Here is a 26040-nt window from a genome sequence, read left to right as displayed (position 1 = left end):
CAGAGCCATACTCATGCCTCACAAGTGGTCTCTGAAAGACTCTGTAGTGAGAGAAATCTTTCTCAAGTGGGGTCAGCCTTGCTGCGATCTTTTTGCTACTCCCCAAAACAGCAAGTGCAGAGAATTCTTCACTCTATTCCCTTTACCAGGCCAACCCAGCAGGGACGCTCTAGTCCAAGTTTGGCCCCGGGGACTTCTGTATGCATTTCCTCCTTTCCCACTGATCTCTCAAGTAATACAGAAAGCTATCGCTCAGAAGGCCTCATTGATCCTCATTGCTCCTTACTGGCCTCGACAAGTGTGGTTCCCCTTTCTACATCGATTTCTTTTGGAGCGACCGTGGAATCTGGACCTAGTTCCAGATCTTTTGATCCACCAGTCGGGTCAGTTTCATCGCTCCCTCCCCTCTCTGAACCTCACTGCTTGGTTCCTCCAGTTCCAACCGTAGCCAGGCTTCCTCAATTATCTCACTCTGTTAGAGATATATTGATAGCTTCCCATAAATCTTCCACTCGAAAGATTTATTTGAGTAAGTGGAAACGCTTCTCATATTGGGCACAAAGAAAGGACTTAGATCCTTTCACCGCTTCCATCCAACTAGTCCTTGATTTTCTAGCTGAACTCTTCCATGCAGGTTCATCTCCATCTACTCTTAAGGTTCAATTGGCAGCTATTTCTAATTTCCATGTGGGCATTTCTGAATCTGCCCTAATGTCCCACAAACTTTGCAAAGCCTTTTGAAAGGAGTTTTTCTTCTCAGACCTCCTATAAGAAATCCTCCTTCTCCTTGGGACCTAAATTTAGTTCTTGCTTCTTTGATTCTTTCCCCTTTCGAACCTGCAGCTTCATGTTCCTTGAAATTATTATCATGGAAAACTCTCTTTCTGGTGGCTATCACATCAGCTAGAAGAATTTCAGAACTTCAAGCACTCAGTTGTCGTTCTCCTTATCTTGTGTTCCATAAGGACAGAGTTTCCTTACGAACTAACCCGTCCTTTTGCCTAAGGTGGTTTCAACATCAAATCTAAATCAAACCATTGACCTCCCTGTCTTTTTCCCAGAGTATTCAAATAGGTCTGAACAAAAATTACACTGCCTGGATGTTCATCGTCAATTAAGGTACTACTTGGATAGGACGAAACAATTCAGAAAATCTGATCAGCTGTTTGTCTCCTATGCGGAAAGCAGAAAGGGACTTTCATTTTCAAAGGTATCATTATCCAGATGGCTAACATCTTTGATTTCCCTGGTATATGAAATTAGACAACAAAAATTGCCTAATAAACCTAAAGCCCATTCCACCAGAGCTTTGGCTACTTCTTTAGCCTTCCAAGACAGACTGCCTATTGACACCATTTGTGCAGCGGCTACTTGGGCTACTCCTCACACTTTTATTTCTCATTATAAGTTGGATTTAGCTTCTAGGCATAGAGCTAATTTTGGTTCCACTGTTCTCAGGAGTCTGTTCCGTTAGGCCACCCGGGACAAGGTGCTAGGGACGCGGTCCCATCCAGCAAGAATGAAGGCGAGATAGACAACTTAACATATAGAAGTTATGTTCTTACCATAACGTTCCATGTTAGTTGTCTTCTTCTCGCCTTCTTCTTGCGTCCACCCTCCTTCCCCCTGGCCTGGACAGACCTAGAGGAGTTGTGATCGTGACCTCTCTTTCTACCACCTCTTTCTTAGTCATATGCTATTATGCATATTTCTTGGTTCAGGATGTAGGTCACCCTTTTTCTTCCTGTTGTTAGAGGTGGATTCTGTTTTTACAGTTATACTGTTACTGTTATAAGCTGGGGTTAGCTTACAAACGAGATCTGAGGTAACTCTCGCCTAGCATTGTGGGATATAAGGGGAGCCTCGAGCCGGTGGAACCAACTCTCGAGCTTTTAGAGTGGCCGAGTCGGAGCCGAGGTCGGCTCCGAACCCATCCAGCAAGAAGAAGGCGAGAAGAAGACAACTAACATGGAACGTTATGGTAAGAACATAACTTCTATTTTTTTTATTGCTTCTTATACTATTAGCTAAGTGTTTGCTAACTAATGCTTTATGCCTTTGTTTATAGCAAATCCTTAAGAAATGTAGGATCTAATTTAACGTATGCTTTGGGGTTTCTATACAAGCTTTTAAATTTTCCAATGAATTGTTCTAGAAATGCAAATGCTTCTTATGTTTTAAACAAGTAGTTCCAATCTACTGACTCAAAAGCTCTCTCAATATCTAAACTAATTAGGTCCAGTTTTTTGTTCATTCCTTTTCTAAATCTAAGATAGTTACTACCCTTTTGTATTATATGTTAATCTGTTGACTATAAATTTTGTTTGATTTTTATTAATTTATCTACTGTTTCTCTTAATTTTGCAGTGAAGATGGAAGTAAATATTTTATTGTCAATATTTAATAATGAAAAGGTCTATATGAGGAAACTAACTTATTATCTTTTTCTAGCTTAAGTGTAGCTGAGATTACAGAAAGTTTCCATGAGGGAGGAATTATTGTGTGTCTCTGAATTATCCTGAAGGCATCGCTTAGTAATTTTAAAATATTTAATGGAAGTAGACTATATAATTCCATGTTTAAACCATCCAACCCTGTAGCTTTACCATTTTCTTTTTTTAAGCTTCTTTAGCTTCTATTACAGTAGTAGGCTTATTCAGCAGAAATATTTGCTGGTTATTAAGTTTATTAGTAACATATTTTTAAATACTTATCAATTTTTATAATTATCATGCTTATTATTTTTATCTTTATTAAGATCCTCATGGAGTTTTTTAAACATATTAAGCATTTCCTCTATGTCTGAAGTAAGCTTACTAGTGTGAAGATTTGGGATATTATTAATTTGTGCCTTTTTGCTTAACATGTTACTTCTGTTAATCTGTGATTGTTTTTGGAGTCATCACGTAACTGTATAATGTTATGTTTTGTAAAGCTCTCTCCACTTTATGCATTAAAATTGTTTGATATTTTGTCAATAATTTTTTTAATGACCAGTATTTTCTCATTTCATTGTTTGTTGTTCAAACCTCTCTTTATGTATTTTGTGTTGCATTTTTAACAAATTTTTATCCCACACTTTCATTGTAGTACTAGCCCATCTCCCCATTCTGTCTTTAATATGCATTTTAAGGAGTCCCGTAGTATGACTTTAATGTAACTATCATTGTTCAAAGATAAAACAAAATCTCAGTTTGTTCCTTAAAGTCATTCTTAAATTCTTTTAATTTCATCATATATACTGGGATTCTATAAATAATCTGAAATTTCCTTGTATCCATTAAAATGTTAATGCTTAGTAGATTGTGATCAGATAAAGGACAAGGAATAATTTTAAGATAATTCACTTTATTAAGTAAATCTGTGGAGCCATAAATCCTATCAGTTGTAGTTTTTGTTCTGTGTGCATAAGAATAATGGGTGAAGAACAATGATTTATCTTCTGCTTTTACTATTAAATCAATTAAATTATTATTATTACTAATCCATCTGTTTAGTGCATTAGCTGATGCCAGAAATTTAGCTTTCTTCTGTTCACATGCATCTTCAGTACTAGATATGCAGTTAAAATCCCCTTATAAAATTAAACTACCCTTCCAATGACTTTGTAATAAGTTTAAGTGATCTTTAACCACTCTTGCTTTTAATGTAGGGATCCATTAAAAACTATCTAGTATATAGAATTTGCCATTTGTATTTAATTACTACAATTGTATACGTTCTTTTGGGATCATTAATAGATTCCATGACCATAGGCATTGCAGTGGATTTTATCCAAAGTGTAGCAGCTCCTCTCCTCATTTTGTTAAAAGAAACAGGTAACATTTTGTAACGTAAGTTATTTAAATATTGTATATCTTTATCTATCAGGTGAGTCTGTTGAAAGAATATAATGTCTCCTGTATTTCATTTTAGATATCTCATTAATTATTTCCTTTGTTGCCATTATTTAATCCATTTACATTAATAGATAATAGATTAAAACTATCCATACTGTATATTTGAAAGGATCTCTTATATAGAAAGATATGATGCATTTGTCCACCATATTAATGTAGTTGTATACAAGACTCTAATGCATTCCTCTAACTTTGTTATAACATTCCACATTTTTTAATCCTGCCTTTCTGCAAACTAAACTACTAAAATTCATACATAAGAAAAACAGAAGCAAGTCTACATCTGTAACTATATAGATTACTAATAAAATGCAACCTACCATGCATACCAAAGTTACTACTTTGCCTGTCGAATAGACAGACTACTGTACTATCCCACTACCTACCAATACCTAAAATGTCATCAATAACTAGCCAAAAGGTATAGTGACTTACAAATAATTAATATAATATTATATATAAGTTAGAATTAATAAGACTACTAACTTAGTTATATATTTTGACATTTAAAACTTCCCCCCATTACTACAAAAAGTTTAACAATCCATGTCTGGTAATGATAAATATTAAATATTCTGACAGTGTACTGTATATGTATTTATTCAATAGTCATATAGTTATCTGTTAAATATTCCTAAATATTATTTGCCTATTCAATATTATTACAACTAAATCTCTAAATAAATAATTAGAGCAGAGTGGGACATGAAGCAATGAGGATATTTGTAAACTTACAGGTGATAGGTAATATTATTTTACCAAACTGTTATGCAATGGAAACATCAATGCATGTATACATTTATCATACTAAAAGACATACACACATTTTATAGAGCTAACAAAAGCTCTGAATTAATTTTAAAAGTGCAGGTGTCTCTTTCTTAAAATTGTGTAGCACTGTTAGTATGGCAGGTATCAAAATATTTAAAAATCCTTTAGCTCATTAAATCATTATATTCGGAAGTTGCAATATACTTAAGTGAGACCACATTCTCCCTTAATAGGGACACACATCTTAAAACATCTAGTTTACTTCACTTTCTTTCAAAATGGGTGTAACAGTTCAGCAATATAACACTCCAGTTTCAGGTCTGACTTACAAAATAAGTTATTTCATGTACTTTAGTGGATCTAATAATATACAATATGTAAAAAGTTTCAAAGTTCATGAGACAGTGTTTCAAATTACTGTTTTCAGAATGTTTGTGAATACTTTTATGTGATTGTCTGTGTAAATAATATGATATCTTGTACATTCACATTTCTGCTGTATGCAGGTACATGTAATATACAACTTTCTTATAAGCAGTTTGCTACTTAAATATATTTTTCTTTCCTGTTGATCCACTGATGTTCTAACTTATTTTATATAACTTGCATTTCTAAAATCTATCAAAGAGCTATTTTTCATCAGCTATTTAATAGAGACCACAGTATGTATATATAGTTCTTAACTAATACTGAGCTTTTATTAATATTACATAGAACATTTTTTCCTTGTACATTTGCATATTATTCATAAGACGTTGACGTTGACTACTGTACTATCCCACTACCTACCAATACCTAAAATGTCATCTATAACTAGCCAAAAGGTATAGTGACTTACAAATAATTAATATAATATTATATATAAGTTAGAATTAATAAGACTACTAACTTAGTTATATATTTTGACATTTAAAACTTCCCCCCATTACTACAAAAAGTTTAACAATCCATGTCTGTTAATGATAAATATTAAATATTCTGACAGTGTACTGTATATGTATTTATTCAATAGTCATATAGTTATCTGTTAAATATTCCTAAATATTATTTGCCTATTCAATATTATTACAACTAAATCTCTAAATAAATAATTAGAGCAGAGTGGGACATGAAGCAATGAGGATATTTGTAAACTTACAGGTGATAGGTAATATTATCTTACCAAACTGTTATGCAATGGAAACATCAATGCATGTATACATTTATCATACTAAAAGACATACACACATTTTATAGAGCTAACAAAAGCTCTGAATTAATTTTAAAAGTGCAGGTGTCTCTTTCTTAAAATTGTGTAGCACTGTTAGTATGGCAGGTATCAAAATATTTAAAAATCCTTTAGCTCATTAAATTATTATATTCGGAAGTTGCAATATACTTAAGTGAGACCACATTCTCCCTTAATAGGGACACACATCTTAAAACATCTAGTTTACTTCACTTTCTTTCAAAATGGGTGTAACAGTTCAGCAATATAACACTCCAGTTTCAGGTCTGACTTACAAAATAAGTTATTTCAGGTACTTTAGTGGATCTAATAATATACAATATGTAAAAAGTTTCAAAGTTCATGAGACAGTGTTTCAAATTACTGTTTTCAGAATGTTTGTGAATACTTTTATGTGATTGTCTGTGTAAATAATATGATATCTTGTACATTCACATTTCTGCTGTATGCAGGTACATGTAATATACAACTTTCTTATAAGCAGTTTGCTACTTAAATATATTTTTCTTTCCTGTTGATCCACTGATGTTCTAACTTATTTTATATAACTTGCATTTCTAAAATCTATCAAAGAGCTATTTTTCATCATCTATTTAATAGAGACCACAGTATGTATATATAGTTCTTAACTAATACTGAGCTTTTATTAATATTACATAGAACATTTTTTCCTTGTACATTTGCATATTATTCATAAGACGTTGACTTTTATTTTTATTTTTAATATTATATGCAGTCTTGGGTATATATAACATAATTTGTGTTTGTTTAATTTGAATGTGTGTTTTTAGCCATTATTAACTGCTCTTCTGGTCTAAATTTCAAATTCTGACATTAGTATTTAATTACAGCATGTGAAAATGGCAAATCACGACACAGCAGCTTAATTTCCTTTGTAAGTTTCTCATTCTTTTTAATTCTTCTAAACTTTTCTGATCAGTAACAAACATCTAACTTTACCCTTTCTTATTAATATATTCAGTTTGAGTTAATAACACTGCAGCATAAGCTAGCAACATTCAGCAACATGCAAGCAAATTGTTAGCAACAGCTCAATATAAAACATGTAAGCAAATATGTCAGCAACAGCTCAAGACATTAATATAGTTTTTTTTTTTTTACCAGTTCTTCATTTCTAAATAAATATTAAAAAAAGAGGTTATTTTTGAGTAGACCTCTCACATATATATACTGCAAAGAAGTTTAAATCTTGTCCCCTCTTCATTGAAGCCAAGATTGGGCACCCTGCTTTCACAGACATCACTAATGAACTTTAAACTCTTCTAGGACCCAGATTTTCATCAAAAACAGCTTGAGAAGCAGGTGGGAAGTAATGCAAGCAAGAATCTAGCATTGTCTCACAATTCAAACATTCATTTGTTCCCAAACCTTTTAAATGTTAATTGCTTCATAAACTACCTGTGAAAGGAATGTGTCACACAGGAACAAAGTAAATGAAATCACTAGTGCTTTAACACTTTTAATTAGTATATTACTTAGATCTGACATTCAGTTAACCTAGCAATACACATACTAAGCAAATTTAAAACAAATAAAATTCTTAACTTATATTCTTTAAAGGTATTAGTTATAATTTAGTGGCATTCTCTTACAGGAAGTACTTGTTTAACATTTAGAAATACATTTATAAGTGTAGTTTAAATGAAATGTATTATGTCTTTCACTGTAAGTATATTAAAACTATTTATATTCATTCTTCTTCTTTCGGCTTTTTCCTGGTTAGGGGTCGCCACAGCGGATCATCTGTCCGCTCATGATTGGCAGTAGAGTTTTTTTTTTATGGTGTCAAGTTGCCAGCCCCGGCACCCAACCTTCCACAGAAGGCACACACACACTCACACCTAGGGCCAATTTAAAGTGTCCAATCCACCTACAGCATGTCTTTGGGATGTGGGAGGAAACCCACGCAACCACAGGGAGGACATGCAAACTCCGCACAGAAGGCACCCCAGCCGAAAATAAAAACCGGAGAACCTCTTGCTGTGAGGCGACAACACTAACCGCTGCACCACCATGGCCACCCTATTTATATTCATTATCATGTAAAATGTTTTAGTTTAAAATATAAATGCATGCTTAAGTATATTTTGAAACAAACCCTTTACTTAAATGGTCAATCTGTTGTCTCAAAAAATAAAAGTCCTGAAATCAGAAAATAAAAGTCACCTGTTTTTAAGCTTTTTAATTTTAGAAGCAGTTTTCCAGGAATTCAGGGCACTGTGCTTCTTGAGGGATACAGTGTTCCAATCCTTTTCTTTGATATTATTAAAGATTTTATTTTTGTTAACAAAAGTAAATGCATCCTCTGGCATGTCAAATAGTTTAGTTTCTTCAGAAAAAAATAATTTGATCTTTGCAAGAAACACCAAAGTATCTTTAATATTGTTATTTTTAAGTTCTTTAATCAGTGACAAGCAGGATTTTCTTTTACTAATTACGTTACTGGAACAATCATTGTCAAATGTGACTACATGTTTACCTAATTTAATAGGCGGACTGGACCATTCTGTTTTTAATACTTGATCTTTTTCCAAGCTGGACATAAACTTAACTATAACTGAGTTACGTTTTCCTTCTTTTATAGTACTGTCAGGGATCTGTGTGCCCTTTCAATCCCAAAAGATAAAGTTTCAGATAGATTTAATGTTTGGTGTAGCCAGGTTGTTAAGAAGTTTATTATGTCTTCTCCCTCATACTTTTCAAGTATGCCATATATTCTGATATTATTTAATCTCAGTCTACTTTCTAAATCATCAATTTTATCTATGAGCCGGTTATTTTATTTTAATAAAAATTCAGCCTGAGACTCACCTTCAACTATTCTCCCTTTATGATTATTTAAAGTTTCTTCCATACTGCTGATTTGTGCACTTTGTAGTTTCATAAGAATTTCTAGATGTTGCATCCTCTTTCTGTAGCCTTCTTTGAAAGTTTCTCTTTTAGTATCCAGCTTGTCCATTTTAAATAATGTAGCCGGCATACTAGATATTAGTGACTGAAAGTATTTTTTAACAGAAGGATCACAAGTACTATTTTGAGTGTCTCATGTTAAAGTATTTTCTCCCTTAACCAAGTAGTTCAAATTTTAATAGCAAAATTACAGCTTTTGAAAAAACTTGATTGTATAAATCTTTTATCTTACTATTAGTAAATAAAATTAACTATCAAGTATCTCCAAATGCTATTTTTTATTATATTTTCTGTAAGAGAAAAGTTTTTAGTCACAAAGCTTTTACCAGTTGCTGGCTGCTCTCAATTAGCCATTTTGGCTACACACCTTTCACCACACAATTTTCTTAGCATTATTCCATCCTTCTAATATTCTCTATACTTAAGTAACAGAATCTGACTTATTCTGAACCTGCTGTCTTTGAGCAGCTTAGATGTATATTGTACATTATTAGATTCATAATGTACTGATGGATATTTCATCTCTAGTCCATTAGTCCTCCATTTCTCTTTCCTTTGTCTGTACTATGCAGCATTACTGTTGTATTTAATAGAAGTGCCATAACTATCACAAAGCTGCCAGGGGATGTTTTTTTTAATATCAGTATGATTCTTACTGTTTGCTGGGGGTTTGTGACCCGTGTGCATTTTAGTTTGTGGGCATACTGCCCATTCCATTCTGTTTCGTAGTGGGTAGTGGAAAAATATAGAGCCTGATCCACCACAGTTAGGTTTAAACTCTTTATTAAAATAACAAACGTAAGCGCTTTCACAATCACTGTGACCGCTTCCTCAGAGGAAGTTATTTTAATAAACAGTTTAACCCTAGCTGTGGTGGATTAGGCTCTATATTTTTGCACTACTTACTTGATTTTCATTATAGCCTGTCCTCTATCCAGAATTCTTGTTTTGTTCTTGTTCTGTTTCGTAGTGGGCTTTTAGTATTCTTTGTGTTTGATATCCACGTGTTTTCTGCTGTTGGGTTTAACGGTGTTGCTTGCTGGGGTATCTCCATGAGGTTGTTGATTGAGACTGAAGCATCTTTTTAACTGTTTTTTTACTGCCAGTTGCTGGGACTGCCTGTTTATCATTGTCATTACATTTTTACAAGGATGCAGCTTGGAACTGGCATTGTTATTGAGTTAGTTTCCACCTTGAGTGAAGCAACTGTCTTTTTATTGGGAGGTGGGCATTCTCTTTTTAGGCACTATAACCTGTGTAACTAAATAGGGCTGACCTATGGGTGGATTCTCGAGTGTCATTTGCCCGAATTTAACCTGCTGAGGATCAGCGCTCCTACACAAGAAGTCTCAGGTGAGTTGTATCGGCATTGATACCTTTTTCAGGGATAATTTCCCCTTATTTAAGTTGATGCAACAGTGGAGTTGATATATATAAGACTGGGAGGTGTGACAGGCTCTCCTCCTCATTTTTTGGGGTGCAGAAAGTCCGTGCCACACTGCAAAAAAAAAAAACTAAAAAGGGATTTACAGACACTTTTTTCACAAAATGCAGTTTGGAGATTCTGATTCTTGATGGGTTGAACTTTGTCCACTAATAGTGGAAACAACCAAATAGTGTAACAATGCAAGTATTTTTGTGATTTCCCTTGAATCATAAAAACTAAAAACTCATGATGACAACATTGTGTAGTACCACACCTCTCAGCCCCTCAGTGCAAGAAGTCTGGACAAAGCCAGAAGTAATGGGAGGACAAAGGCCCACAAATAGGGACAGATTTTAAATATTGCTCCTATAAACACAGATACTTGCTACAGTTACATATTTTGCATTATTATATATTTTCTGAGGGATATGAAGTCTGAAACTCAAATTTCTTTCAGTATTTAATATTATTTAGTGACTTGAATACTCAACGATTTTCCAGAAAACCACAAATTTTATAATGAACAGACTAAAAATGAGAAGAAAAAATCTGGACAGTTGAGAGGTGTGTATATTACTAAGGGACAGGCATTATTTGAACAGTAGAACAACTCAGCTGAGTTTTTTTTCATTCTCCTGACATGCCATTGTTTAAACTTGGCTGTATTTTTGATAACTGCTTGGTGGCAAGAATCATCTGTGGAGTTAGATCATTTGTAACGTGTATATTTTTGGACATTAACGGCTGTGCATTCTCTGATGTTTGTATTAGAGTCTTAGTGTTTCAAACTCATTTTGTTTTTCATTATGCAGTTTTTAGACTTGCACTGTATTGATATGAAACTTTGATGAATTTTTTTTTCTGATTTAATAATTACAATGTTTGTCTTTCACTCAAAAAGCATGGTTTATTACTGTTTTCATTGATTTGATTATTACAGTTTGTGTCTTTCATTCAGAAAGCATCATGTATTAATATCCTATTTTATTTTTCTGTGTATGCTTTTTCTGCTCCATAACTACCCACCATTAAACCACTGCCACTTATTCATTCTCCACTAGGGCTAGAGCAGCATTGCCCATTTGTTCCACTGTGGGACACAAGCCACTGGAGCTCATGCATTCACTGATCATGTAAAAATGTTCAGTGGCATGTCTGCCAACAGAGAGGCCACAAAAGGAATTGGAATCCATAGCTCTAACCCTTGATATTTATGTAGACGCCTGCATCACAGTGGAACACGCACATTCCCTCACATGTCTTGTAAAAGCTACCAGAATCCCAGCTTAGGTAGCTGTATCTACACCTCTCCCACAGTCACTGGCTAGCTATCAAGTCAGACCTACACCAACCTTTAGAGTAACACAACCAGCAGTTGGGTAGCCACAAAATTCACACCCAGTTGGTGTGCTGGCAAAAAGCTGCTTATCTTCCATACCCTCAGAATCTGGCTGTTTCATCATCAGAGCCAGTAATCAAACTCTGGTACTGATTCACAGTCAGGACTCTATCCTTCTACACCACAGAGCTGCGAATACTCTGACCACCATTCTGACCAAATGTAAAAAATTCTTAACGTCAGATGATCCAACCTTGATTTAGTACATATAATTAGTATAGGTCCTAAACTCTTTCCTAGAATGCTTTTCTATCAAAAGGGGTATAGTTCTCATTATCTTGAGAGTATTTTATATCTTTCTTAATATTATGGTCAGTCTTCATATTGTTACTTATTCCAAGCACAAAATTAAAAATCTTCAACCCAGAAAACTCTAGCATCTAAGTAACTGAGGTCTAAATATATCAAGTAATTACTGTAATGGGTTCATAAACCACACCATACTCTAAAGTGCATATCTTTCTTCCACAAATCACAGCACTTAGATCCCCTTACCATAATAATCACTACATTATGCATAATAGTATTTCTGCCAGTTTCTACCATCAAAACCTCTCTGGATCATTATTTTGCCAAATTTCCGCACTATATTTTCACCCTAGCATATGTCAGAGTGTTTACTTTCATGCTCCAGAATGAACTGTATGCCTTGTAAGTAAAACATAATACAGCACGTATTCTGTCTTCTGTATTGATTTATATTCATTAGTATCTTCCAGACCTGGGACCCGCGGTGGTGGTGCTGCGGTAGCATTGTCGCCTCACAGTAAGACGCTGTCCGGTTCGATTCTCAGCTAGAGCGTCTTCTGCATGGAGACATGCGTGAATGGGCGTACTTTCGTTGAAGGTTGTGCATCAGGGCTGGTAACTCGGCACGTAAAAATCAACTACCAATCATTAGCGGACCAGAGTTCCGCTGTGGCGACCCCTAACCAGGAAAAGCCGAAAGACACAAAAAGTATCTTCCAGACCTGCATTCCATGTTCCAGAGATTCTTTTTGTTTTGCAGTCATTCACTACTTCAAAATATTTACCAACCACCTTCTGTGTATAATTATCACTGGGCTCATTTCTCCTGATTTGGATGAATATCTTTCTTTGAACATAAATACTCTTATTTAAATGTCTAGCCACTGAAAGCTTACCCAGTTTTTATTAAACACTCAGAAATGTAGGCTAACTATCAACAGATTCACAATATAACTTAAAAGTTCTTTGCCAAAGTGAATCAAAGACCTGATATTATGAGTTTTTTTTACTATAATAGACTAACTAGAATAATGTCTTTCTGGTAGCTTAGTGAGTCCTACATATCTGAAGCGTAACAGATTGTGTCACCACTGTCTTTTTAGCTTCTCTGCTGCAAAATTAACTTTGGCTACCTCTGCTGTCCTTCCTGCAGTGCAGCTTCTTCAGTGTCCAGCTGCATTTTCTGCCTTCCACAACATACACAGTATTACTGGAGTTCCACCATGGTAATTCATTCACTACATCTCTTAACAAATCTGATCATAACTTTTTTGAGTTAGATGATGGAAAGGCAGGTACTTAATGCATAGATTTGTGTCCCAGAGACTTCCCCTTTTGTGGAATAGACTCCTTCTCCACATGAAGTAGAGTATCTCATTAACCCTTTTTAAGCGCAACCTGGATAACTGGATGGGGAACAGAAAATACACTCCTGGGATTTCTCTTGTGTCCGTGCTGGAAAGTGGCATAGGGTGCTGACTTGTTGGAACATGGGCTAAATTTGGCTAGGCTTGTAAGGGCCAATAGCTAGTAACTTCCTATGATCCATCTTCAGAATATTGCACAATTTTCAGTGCACAAACATTATATCTCTTCTTCCATACTCCTTACTCTTTTGTTGTCCAACTACTATCCCATTGTCCCTAAAAGAAGAATAAGTAAATAAACAAATAAACACAGATATTGAAAATGTCTGGTTAAACTGACAGACTATTTTTTTGTTTCTTTGCAAGAGATTTAGTTCTGTTCTCTTGATTATGCCTTTGGTCTGAGAATCTAAAAACTGTGGGCGTGTTGTGATCTTTTTTAATACTTATGCAAAGTAAAACTAGTTGATTGCCTTAGTATAAACCTAACTTTCTGTCAGAAATGTTAACTTGTACAACAGCTTGAGTTGGTATGTTACTTGAGGGTTGCCAGAATAAGATGTGAAGAAAAGAATTTCCAAACCTCTTTAAAGCAGAATTAGCCATTTGGCATGTGTGTGGAGGCAATGGCATCAAAAGATCTGCAGGAGGAGGAGGAGTAAATGTCAGCTTACTGTCTCATCTTACTTGATGGGGTGTGTGGGAGGGAATGACTGCTGTCTGGTGGGAATTGTAGGTGTCACTGCTAAGCACCAACTCATAAGTTGCTGAGATGGTCACGTTAGCAGGGCAATACATGTGTGATGTCACAAAAGACTTTGAGTCTGAGTCCTTATCTGTAAGGTGGGAAGGGCAGGTTCAGAAGAACCTCTTAGTCCTTGGGCATGTTTTAGGAGGAAAAAAAGAAAAAGTTTGCACATCTGACTAAATTATATTTCAGGGGCTACTGAGAAAAGCAGAGTGCTTATAAATACTGCAGCCACAGGAAGTCTGTGATACATTATTCTAAAAAAAGCAGACATCTTGCATTGTGTGATTGAGTACTGACTCTGGAACAGTTTTCAGAAGATGACGGGCCTGTTAGCTAAAACTAGAATAATTGAACTAGGATGCAGGGATGCTGATGGGGCAAGTGGAAAATGGGCACAGACATTAGTGGTAGAACTGTATGATGATATTTTTTTTACGTAAAGGCTAATGTGTTCATTAAGTACAGGCAGTGTGCAAGGTTTTAAGATGAAACTTAACAGAACCTTTAAATGTACTGAATCTTCCAAACATTACTGATGATAAAGCATGAAGGTAGCTTAACAGTTATAGCTCTTTTATTTGTATCATTACACCTTATGCAATTACGATTGAGCATATCAGTATTAGGATGCTATGTCTATGTTTATTTTTATTTATTTTAGGGAATTTTATGATACCATTTCTTTAGTTACTCAGTCGTTTGAGGTATTACAGCCCTAACATTATAATTTTATTTATTGTTCTTGGCAGTAACAAAGTCAACAAAGAAGAAACCATCTTGCAGCGCAAAACTGCTGCAAGTGCCCCACCCCCTCCAAGTGAGGAGGCTGTATCAAGCAGTACTGAAGATGACTCTGGAACTGACAAAGAAGAAGATGGGTCTATTTCCCAGCGTTCAACACCGGTTAAAATAACTGACACAAGCGATAGTTCTAAAATTCCAGATGTGAGTAACAAAAGCTTTCATACTTATATAGTCTTATTTGTCCCTTAGATTGCTGTAGATATTTTTCTTTTCTTTCTTTTTTTCAACAGCTTATTTACGATAAAAGCTGTGTGTTGCTGCACCTTTCACTAAGAGTAATTAAATAAGTGAATAAATAGTTTATATATATATATATATATATATATGTATGTGTGTGTGTGCGTGTGATTAGATTCATAGGTAGGTACTAGGCTATTGGCCCTAGGGCCTATATAAGCCTAGCCAAAAAATGTACCCTGTCTTTCGCCACCCAAGAAAATTATTTTCCTGTGCCCCTGTCGAGCAGAGCAACAGAAGTGATCCCTGGGGTGAATTTCCCATTTCCCATTCAATCATCAAGATTTTTCTTGAAGAGTGCTAATGAGGAGTCTGTTTGACATAGATAGGTAGTCTGTTCCAGAGTATGGGAAGTCTGTGGGACAGGAATCTATCCCTCCAGCATGTTCTGTTTATTGTGGTGACAAGGTTTAGGTCCCTAGAGCGTGTAACTCTGAGGTATTTCTTTAAGTGGAGCATGTCCAACAGCTCTGGGTTTGACATAGCTTTGTATGTTAGGCAGAGATCGCCCCTGAGTAGGCGATATGCAATGGAGTAAAGCTGTAGTTTTTTGAGACGGTCTGCATAGGGCATCTGTTTGAGGCCAGTAATCCTCTTTGTGAAGTATTTCTGTGGTCTTTCCAGTTGTTGTAGATGTCTTGTGAGGTACATACCAAAAGGGGCATTGTACTCTATAATGGGTCTAATGAGTGATGAGTAGAGGGGAACAATGAACTCTTTTTTTCTGGATGAGAATTCTTTTGTGATGAGATGAGCCACATAGAAGGATTTCCTGACCACTGTGGCGATGTGATTATCAAAGGAGAGACTACTGTCCACCTGTGTCCCAAGGTCTCACCACATTTTCGGCATTAAGTAGACTACCAGCTATGTGGTAGTTCATGGGTACAGAGTTTTTACCAAAGGGGATGACAATACACTTTTTGGCATTGAGCTTCAGGCCATGGCTTTGACACCAAGCATCTGTCTCAGTGAGGCCTTTTTGTAGTTTGTCCACATCGTTAGGAGTTTCGATTATGGCTCCTAGTTTGCAGTCATCTGCAAACTTTGTTAGCCAAAGACCTTCTGTGTTAGCCTGCACTTCAGAGAAGTTGATACTAAACAGGAGAGGACCCAGGACTGAACCCTGTGGTACTCCACTTGTCACTGGTCTGAAGTTGGGTTTGGAATCCGCTACTTTCACAGTGTGGGTTCTGTCCGTGAGCCAGTTGGCAACCCATCTTGTGACATAGGGATTTATACCTAGTTTAGTGAGCTTATCTATAATTCCAGAGTGGGGGATGGTGTTGAAAGCCTTGGCGAGATCTGGATAAGCTGGGTGAACCATTTTACCCTCATCTATGGCTTTGGTGACTGCTTCAAAGAAGTCAGTCAGGTTTAGGAGACATGATCTGCCTTTTACAAATCCAAACTGAGTAGGGTCCAGAGTTTGGAGATTACCAATGTCTTTGTTTATGAGTTCCATGATGATACGTACCATGGCCTTGCAGACCCGGTTCATCAGGCTAATGGGGCGTTAGTTCCCGGGGTCGGTCGTGGCTCCACCTTTGTGGAGTGGGATAACCGTCGCGGTGTGCCATTCAGTGGGTACAAAACCTGAGGTGAGGCTATGATTGAACATGGTACTTAGATAGGGTGTCAGTTCATTCTGTAGTTTGTGTAGAATGCAGCCTGGGATATTGTCAGGTCCCATGGATGCTGTGTTCTTGGCGTTGGAGAGTGTGTTTTTTACCTGTGCAGCCGTGATTATAGGAACTTTGCATTCTTCTGGTATAGAGATGGGCCCTCTAGGGGGTGAGAGGGGGGTAAAGTTAGCAATGAACTTATCTGCTAGGATGTTGGCAATATCAGTTGGTTCTGTATATTTAGCGCCATTGTGCTGTAACTGAGAGCAGATCTGAGTGTTCCCATTGAGATTCTTGACATAGCTATAGAATGCTTTGTGGTTGTCTTTAGAGTCAGTGGCAATTTTGTTTTCGTAACTAGCTATGGAGGATTTTATGAGGGATCTCAGCTTTTTACTGAGGTTGACCAGGGAGTTCCTCCAGTCATGGGATTTTACTCTTTTTTGCAACAGTTTCTTTCTCCTGTTGTAGAGTTTGTTTATGGCAGAGGACCACCAGATTGGCTTCCTTTTTTTGGAGGAGAACATCTTGGTTCTATTAGGGATAGCATGATCCATGCACTCGTGTAAGTGCTTATAAAGTGCGTTTGTGTAGGATTCAGCAGTCATACCTCTATTGTCCATCTGCATGGGTGTTGTGAAGTTTGCCACTTCTGTCTTAAGAAGTGTGAAGTTGGCTTTTGAGAAGTTTTTTACGATGGTTTCCCTAATTAGGGGTGGGGGTGGGATGTGGATGTCTAGGCTGATTAGCTTGTGGTCGGATCTGACCAACGAGGAATTGACCTCTGGTGTGGAACACCGATTTCCCATGTTGGTAATGACCAGGTCTAGGATATTGCTGCCCCTGGTGGGGGTGTGAATAAGTTGATCCAAGGCGTTGGAATTTATGAATTCTAGAAAACGTTGAGCAAAAGAGTTGGTACATGAGTAGTTTTCCCAGTTAATGGTGGGGTAGTTGAAATCGTCCATTATTAGGGTGTTGGGTTGTACCCTAATACTTTCCAGTGTATCAAGAAATGAGGAGTGGGAATCCTGGGGCATGGTGGGGGGTCTGTAACAAGCTACAATTTGGATTGCGGTCTTGCCCAGAGTTAGTTGCACTTGGATAATCTCGGATGCATTATGCTGTGCAACTAGCCTGGAGGTGTGGATATCCTTAATGAATATGGACACGCCTTCACCTTTAGTGATTTGTTCTGGGTTAGGTGGCCGAAAGGTGTGCTATGAATTGTATCCTGGTAATGCAGGGGTGCTCTCTGGAGCATTGAATCAGGTCTCTGTCACTGCACAGATGTCAATGGTCTCCATTTTAAGGAGTGCCTCGAGTGAGTGCATTTTGAGGTTTAGACTTCTAGCATTGAGTAGCATTACCCTCAGATTTTGCTTGCTTGTACCTGTTACGGTGGTGACTTTGCCATTTGAACTTTGCCTAAAAAAAGGCACTATAGGGGTGGCAAGAGCCTTAGCCAGTGTCCGAAATCCTAAGGGCGACAGATGCAGGCCATCTCTGGCAAAGCATCGTGGTCTGTCGATCATGCCATCCCAGGCAGACAAATACTGGATCCCCTTAGAATGACACCAGAAGCTTAGCCAATTTTTGAAGTCAATCATTTTGTCCTTGCACTGTGGTATCATTCTCGGTGATGGCAGGATGCTACTCAGGGTTAGGGTCATACCTGCCTGGGATACAAGATTGGAGAGCTCCTCCATGTCTCTTTTCATGTAGTACAGGGAGGTACGTCTCAGGTCATTCACACCAACATGGACAATGACAGTGTCATATTTGTACTTATTGTGGAGTGACCTGAGTGCATGCATTATGTGGTGGATCCTGGCACCTGGCAGGCAGCTGACAGTAACTTTCTCCTTGTTTAGTCTAGTGAGTTGAACATCAGTGTGCCTGACTACAGAGTCATCTATGACTAGAGTGTTGGGTACGTTGTTATGTCTTATGGGCTGTGGTTGAGTGGCACACTGAGTTTGTGGGCTATGTGTCATTTGGGTTGTGTTGGGGGGTGGAGTTTGCTTGTGTTTATGCTTTGGATGTTCCTGATGCTTGGGCAGGTTTTTATTGAGAGCCTCCGCGAATGTAAGTGTATGTTTTGTGTTTCTGTGTGTGTGTTTTGGTGGTGTAGGTTTTGAGGGACTATGTGATGAGAGTGGTGTGGTGTAAGTGTTTACCTTCTCCTCTTGACTGTCTAGTCCAGTTTTGGGTGAAGAGAGCTTTGCTTCCAGTTTGGCTATATAAGTGCATCTCTCACAGGTTGTAGCGTTGGGTGGTAGGAGGAGAGGGTTGTCTGTGTACATGAGGCAATTGCTGCATTGCCCCAAGATGCCCAGATTCATCATGTAGACAGGAGAAATCACTGGGAGCTGACCCTTAGACATGCCTGGATAGGTGCTTATTTATTAAGTACTAAAAACTGCTTTCCTCTAGACAAGTGAGGAAAGTTGAGTGCTGTAGTAATTTGCAGCTTATGTAGTGCTTACAATGAGTTCTGAACAAGTGCTGAGTTCAAAGAAACAGATTTGAGTGCTGAAACTAGAAAACCGGCTAGTTAGAAGAAGCAAAACTAAGCTAGAAGTCTTCCCTCCAACACAAAAGGGCTTGGGGGCTCAGAAGCCTACAAACAGTCTAGACCACTTAACAGGAAAGGCAGGAAACAAGCTTAAATTTTTTTTTTGTTTTTCCCAGATGCTCTCTTTGTACACAGTAGGAGTGCCTGAAATCAGAATATGATGATCTCTCTCCATATATATGTATGTGTATATATATATATATATATATATATATATATATATATATATATATATATATATATATATGTGTGTGTGTGTGTGTGTGTGTATATATATATATATATATATATATATATATATATATATATATATATATACATGCATATATAATTGTCTCATCAAATATTGAATGCTGAAAAGAGCAAACAGAAAAAAGAGCGATCTTTTAAATCAATAACACCTATGTGGTGTAGAATGTCACACCTATAACAGCTCTTGCATATTTTGCATTCCAGAGCATTTTCTAGAAAATAAACATAAAAAACACATACTACCTAGACATATATTGTTAGAACATTTTTTGTTAATCAGACATAAGGTTTCACATGACAAAAATAAATTCCTCTGTATGTGAATGTTTATTGAAATATTTACAGAAATATGAAAACATATGCATAATTAACCATATAAATAAAAATGAATATCTCTAAAGATATGCAACTTGCAGTATAACTTTCAAAGATAATTTTCTTCAAGAACATCTAAGGTTTCACTTCATGTCTTGCAACAATTTGTAAGCTACTTTGTGAAGTATTAAGTACAAATTAAAATATTGTTTATTTTAATATATGCTCCTTGGCCTGGCTATCCAGTATTTCAATGACAAATTCCTCAATATCCTAAACAACCCAACCCCCCTTAGAAAGACAAGTTCTAACTCCAAGCAAATACCTTGGCTTATCAATGTCACCAAGCAGTTTTCAAACAGGGAGACAGAGCCTGGTCCCTATACCGCAAGACCAAAAATCAAGACTCCCTTCTTACCTACCATCAATTACACAACCTTGCCAAAAAACAAATCAAGCACATCAAAAGCTATACTATGCAATGGTGCAACAAAAAGACCAAAAAAACCCCCAGAAATTTTGGGGAGCCATCAGACAACTACTAAAGCCTGGACAGATCAAAACCCCAGCTCCAACCACAACAAATTCCACAGATAGCATTGTGTCACAATTTAATTCACACTTTATCAGCTGTATACTCTCCCTAGTAAAGGGCAGCCACGGTGGTGCAGTGGTTAGCATTGCCGCCTCACAGAAAGAGGTTCTCCGGTTCGATCCTCGGCTGGGGTGCCTTCTGTGCGGAGTCTGCATGTCCTCCCTGTGGTCGCGTGGGTTTCCTCCGGGTGCTCCGGTTTCCTCCCACATCCCAAAGACATGCTGCAGGTGGATTGGACACTCTAAATTGGCCCTAGGTGTGCGTGTGAGTGTGCCTTCTGTGGAAGGTTGGGCGCCGGGCTTGCAACTCGACACTGTAAAACTCCACTGCCATTCAATGTGCGGACAAGGCGATCCGCTGTGGTGACCCCTAACCGGGAAAAAGCCGAAAGAAGAAGAAGAAGAATACTCTCCCTAGTAAAACGCAACAGTAAGGTCCCGCTATCTATTCCTATTGAGTTAGACTCACTTCCTTTTCAGTCAAGCCAATTCAAACAAGTACCATCAAAAAATATCTTTCTAAACTTAAGCCCTCCTCCCTCACAGCTGACCAACTCCCTATTGAATTTCTAAAGCTAGCAGCAGATTCCATCTCCTAACCTATATCTCTCCTAATAAACCATTCCATTACTGAGCAGTACATCCTCAAACTCTGGAAAGTCTCTTGTATCATCCCTCTTCACATAGGCAGCTCCACTATTGAGTTCTCAGACTACAGGTCAAGTTGCCCTCCTCCCCTCCCATAGCCAAGATTCTTGAAAAAAGCATACACGGACAACTCGTCGACTGTCTACTAAGCAATAATCTCCTATCTACATCTCTCCATGGCTTCAGACCTAAACACAGTACAACCGCTGCCCTTATTAGTTTTACAAACTCAGTCAACCAACTTAGAAATGGCAACCAGCTCGTCTCATCTATCTTTATTGATATGTCTAAGGCCTTTGATACATTATCCCACAAAAAGCTACTAAATGAGCTAGCTTCCGTAAACCTAACCCAGCCAGCCCTCTTCTGGTTTCTCAGCTACTTAACTGACCACCGGTGCCAACAAGCAGTTAAGTAGCAAAATGAACTCTCCAGCCTATTACTGGTCTCAGTAGGAGTACCGCAAGGTTCATTTCTCGGTCTATTGCTCTTCATCATATTCACCAGCAGGCTCAGCACAGCTACCCAGCATGCAACCATAGTTCAATACGCAAATGACTCCTCTCTCATATGTTCAGCTCCCTCCCTGCCAGAACTCCTGCAAACAACCCAACAATCTTTCCAAGACATTCAAAAATGCCTGTCAGACTCTCAACTCATACTTATTCCAAATAAAACAAAGCTTATGCTGTTCACTAATAGCAAAGTTCCTGATAACTCTCTCCCCTTCACCATCTACTCAGCCAATAAAACTAAAATTGAACCTGTTCAACACACTAAACTCCCTGAATTTACAATTGACAGCAGCCTAAAATTTGACAAACTTCTCGCTCTAACTATCATAAAGGTCCACATTAAGCTACGCTCACTATACAGAGTCCAAGCTATACCTAACCAAGGCCACTAGACATTCCATAGCTAGGACTCATCTACTCTCTACCCTCCTATATGCCTCACCAATATTCACTAATCTCAAAATCAGATTTAAACAAACTGGAGTCCTACTATAACAAAATCACAAGATTCTCTACTAACCTCCCTTATAGATCACCTCACTGCACAGCACTTCATAAACTAAATTGGATTGAACTACCCAATCTCCTATTCCTCAACCAACTAACCTTCATTCATTCCATCTTCCACTATCCAGACAACTGTCCATAACTTAAGAGCTTAGTGCAGCCTTACTCAAACAGAAGGTGACTAAGATCAACCAAAAAACTACAACTCAAAAGTAAGTAACTGTAATAATTGTTAAGGTAACTCTCTATTCTCCCACCAAATGTCTAAGTCCTGGCATTTCATGCCTCAGACAATGCAAAATTCTGTCCTTTTTTTTTCTTACAACCAAAATATCTCTTCCCTTACTAAATTCTAACATCCAAACTATCCCTTCTATCACAGAATTCTAATTTCTCTCTAAGTATCTCAAGCTCACTACTATTCCTATTTTATTTACCCATCTCAAGCTTCCTACAATTACACCATATTCCTTCCTTCTTGTACTTCAGTACAGTATTGCCTTAGTTATCACTGTTTAGAACAAGTAACACTAGCATAGCAACAACCAGCCATATTCTTGTTCATATACCATACATGTATCTCATAAATATTTACAGCCAATACCATGGTACTGATCAGTCATTTCCCTATGATGGCACAAGCTATTTCATGCTAGTTTATTTGGTAGCTTTCTTTTTTTTCCACTTTACTCTCTTGCTTTTTTATTGTTTCTATATAAACTATTTATTACCGATATTTACCAAAGTTATATATTCTTGATTGTTATCAGTTTTTTGTATTGTTTGTAATGTGTTTTTGTAATGGAGCTTTTCTCCCCAGGCCTCCGCTGAAAAAGGGCCACTGGTCCAGATGACATCCCTGGTAAATAAATGTAAAATAATAAATAAAAAAGTAATAATTTTTATTATTATTGACAGCTGGCAATATGCAGGGTATAATGTGATATAAATGAACATTGGCAATGAATTTTTTCTGTTTCCCACCATGACATTTTACGTCATAACCCTCAATAATATGTTGGTCTTGCACCTATGAAAATATGAACTATAATTATGAAAATATAAAAAAATAGCACATTAATTGATTAATTTCTCTACTGTAGGACATCCTGGATTAACAATCTTGATGCCATTTTGTTAATAACTCTTTTGCTGATAAGTCACTTGGTTAAAGAAGCCAGGCCCAAAAAAGTTCTGGATGCCATAAGGAGTTATGGGTGTAAACTGGAAGTATACAAGAATGGCATTATATGCATGAGTGAATTAAGATTGAAATACAGAACATAAAAAGAAAAAAAATATTTTTTTGGCAAATCCCCCATTCACTACCCACACTCTTTACTAACTATATATATATATATATATATATATATATATATATATATATATATACACACACACACACACACACACACACACACACACACCAACACTGAGATCTCATAACAGAGGGGAAAAGGAAAATTCCTAGACCCTGATGTACCATGATCTCACATGGAGAGCAGCCAGCAAGCACAAACAAAAGATAAAATAACTTTCACTCTTGAATGTTGCTATTACGGATATGCTGCAATATATATGTATGTATACATTGTGGAATACTGACTGCTGAGTCTTGAAAAAACACATCTTGCAGTAGCATTATACCTGTTGCTTGTGTTTCATTTTCAAAAGGATGTGCCATGGAAAGGAACTACAGAGTGCCTGAAAAATACAGAGAGTGGGCAGGCAAACTAAAGAAAGGCTGTCCATGACAACTGTCAGGAAACACATGCCTCTGGGAATATATCTGAACTCTGGGTCTAGAGGGAGGGGAGAAAGTTCTGAATAGGAATCTGCATGTCACTGCATGTGTAGGACAAACAGGGCCGGCCTTTGGTCAACTGATGCCCTAGGCAAATGGCTCCACAGCACCCCCTGCACCACCTGTGCCCCCATCCTGGCATACCTACACTATCCAAATTACTGGAAAAGTATCCCTGCTGGAGCAGCGCCCTAGGTGGCCACCTAGTTAGCCTATGCCTAAGGCTGGCTATGAGGGCAAAGGCATTGTGGAAGCTTTCTCTGCAAACTGGAAAGTGAACAGGAGCTTTTGTTCTGTAAAGAGAACTTGGAAAAATTATCCCTGTCTGTGTACGATGGTAAAGAGTGTGTTGAAAAGAAAAGAAAACAAAAAAACTTTGTTGTGTAAGTATTGTTCTGTTTACTGGCCAGCTTTTAGAAAAATGGGATTGCTGAATCATTAAACTGAGCTCTTTGCTAAACCATGAAAAAAAAAAGAATAAGCAGTGCTTGAACTACTTTGTATTATGTTATCCCCCATTTTGCATTTTACTTTGTAAATAAATCTGCATACAAACACTGAAAAGCTGGTTTCAAGGGCTGCTATTATTTTTGTAAACACTACTAGATACTAGTGGAGGCTGCAGTGGACAGAGAAAAACTTTTTTTTTATTGTTATATATTGTGACTTCCAAGCTATCTTATTATGTTCTGCCTGAGTTTTGCTTCCCCACCCTACAAGTAAATTTGCTGCAGTAGTTATTGGCTAACTAATAAACTGACCAGGAATATTGGCTCTCGATAAACTATGAAAAACATAAAACCCTTATTGCCGGTACAGTGATTTCCCGTGGCAAAGGTGATCCATGGGGTAGTGAGAAGGGTTTCTTTCACAAGAAATCTTTCTTTTGGTGGACCTAAAAAAGTTTGTGTCCTGAAATTGTAGCTGCTGTATTCTCTTTGAAATAGTGAAATTAATTGAGGCTTTGGTAAAATCTACTACAGCTCTTAACTCATTCTGTCCAGTACAGCTCTTTTGAGTGTGTACCTTTAACTCCCAGTGGGTGTGGCTTGAGCCTTTAAAAAAAATGAAGTTATTGCCATACAGTTCTAACAAAAATTCATTGACGGAGGTCCGATATCAATACAGTTGTATTTGCCATCATGTATGCTTCAAAATAAAATATTCTGATACCTTGTATGTAGTATGGTTTTGGAATTGTTAATGCAAATATGAGCAAGCAATATTTGATGCCTAGAGATGCAGTAGAAGTTAACTACAGAAACGCCTGGAGGCCTACTCGGTTGTAATGAGATATCCAGTGACTGCTGCCTAGTGAGCCTGCAACAGCAGATATCCACTTTAGTGAAACAACCATCTGCTTGACTGGAAATTTCAAATTTGAATACTTACCCCTGAAAAAATCAGAAATTAAGAGGATGTGAAGGTTTACTTACTAGTATTTGAAAGAGATGCAGTTAGATAAAATTGGTGCCAAGCTGATTAAGTCAGGATCCTGTCATCACATTTTACTGGGATGCACTAAAGGCATGTATTAACCTTGAGGATGCTGATGTACACAACCATCAGAAACCAAAACAAGGCATTTGAAGCCCAGTCACTTAAATTTCATAACTGAACCGTCAGTAGGAACAGACCTGTGAGGTCACGAATGGCTGATTACTGCACATTTTGAAGCTACGGCTAGATTCTCATGTTAATAATGCGAAGTAAAATTCTACAGATGTTATCTTTTAGCTGTAGGCAAATTTAAATGGGATCTTTCTAGCTATGTAGAAAAATAGGTATTCCAGAGTGAACATAAGATAATTGCTTGGGACCCATTACAAGTTCGAATGTCATATGGTCGAAACCATATGTTCGAACTTGTAAAACTTCGAACGTTGCAACTGAGATCTCCATAAGGGAAGCTTTCCCTTTCCTGCAATGTAATGCAATCTTGGTATATTTAAGTAGCAGGGGGGGTCCGGGGGGGCTTGTGCCTCTCTGCTTACAACCTTCAGATAAGTTTTTTGTGTTTTTTTTATTAAGTTTTTGAACTTTTAAAGTTCGAACATATGGTGTCGATCATATGGTGTTCGAACCTTTAAATGTTTGATAACGTGATATAGACCCCTAATTGCTTCAGTAGAGCATATGT

At 37.2% G+C, this 26040-nt stretch overlaps 1 protein-coding gene across 4 annotated transcripts in view; it reads left to right on the top strand.

The window, feature by feature from the left end:
* Positions 1 to 26040, top strand: part of FIG4 (FIG4 phosphoinositide 5-phosphatase) — a 3828182-nt gene that overhangs the window by 3036683 nt on the left and 765459 nt on the right. For all 4 annotated transcript variants that reach the window (XM_044066775.1, XM_044066785.1, XM_044066766.1 and 1 more), the window contains exon 21: positions 14771 to 14966. In XM_044066775.1, coding sequence (XP_043922710.1) covers positions 14771 to 14966 — 196 coding nt within the window. The remainder of the gene's footprint in view (positions 1 to 14770; positions 14967 to 26040) is intronic.

This window comes from Protopterus annectens, chromosome 1.part0 (assembly GCF_019279795.1).
Source record: "Protopterus annectens isolate FY-2018-M chromosome 1.part0, PAN1.0, whole genome shotgun sequence".
Classification (NCBI taxonomy): Eukaryota; Metazoa; Chordata; order Ceratodontiformes; family Protopteridae; genus Protopterus; species Protopterus annectens.
Note: the sequence above shows the minus strand (reverse complement) of the source record. Positions and strands in the feature narration are given on the sequence as shown.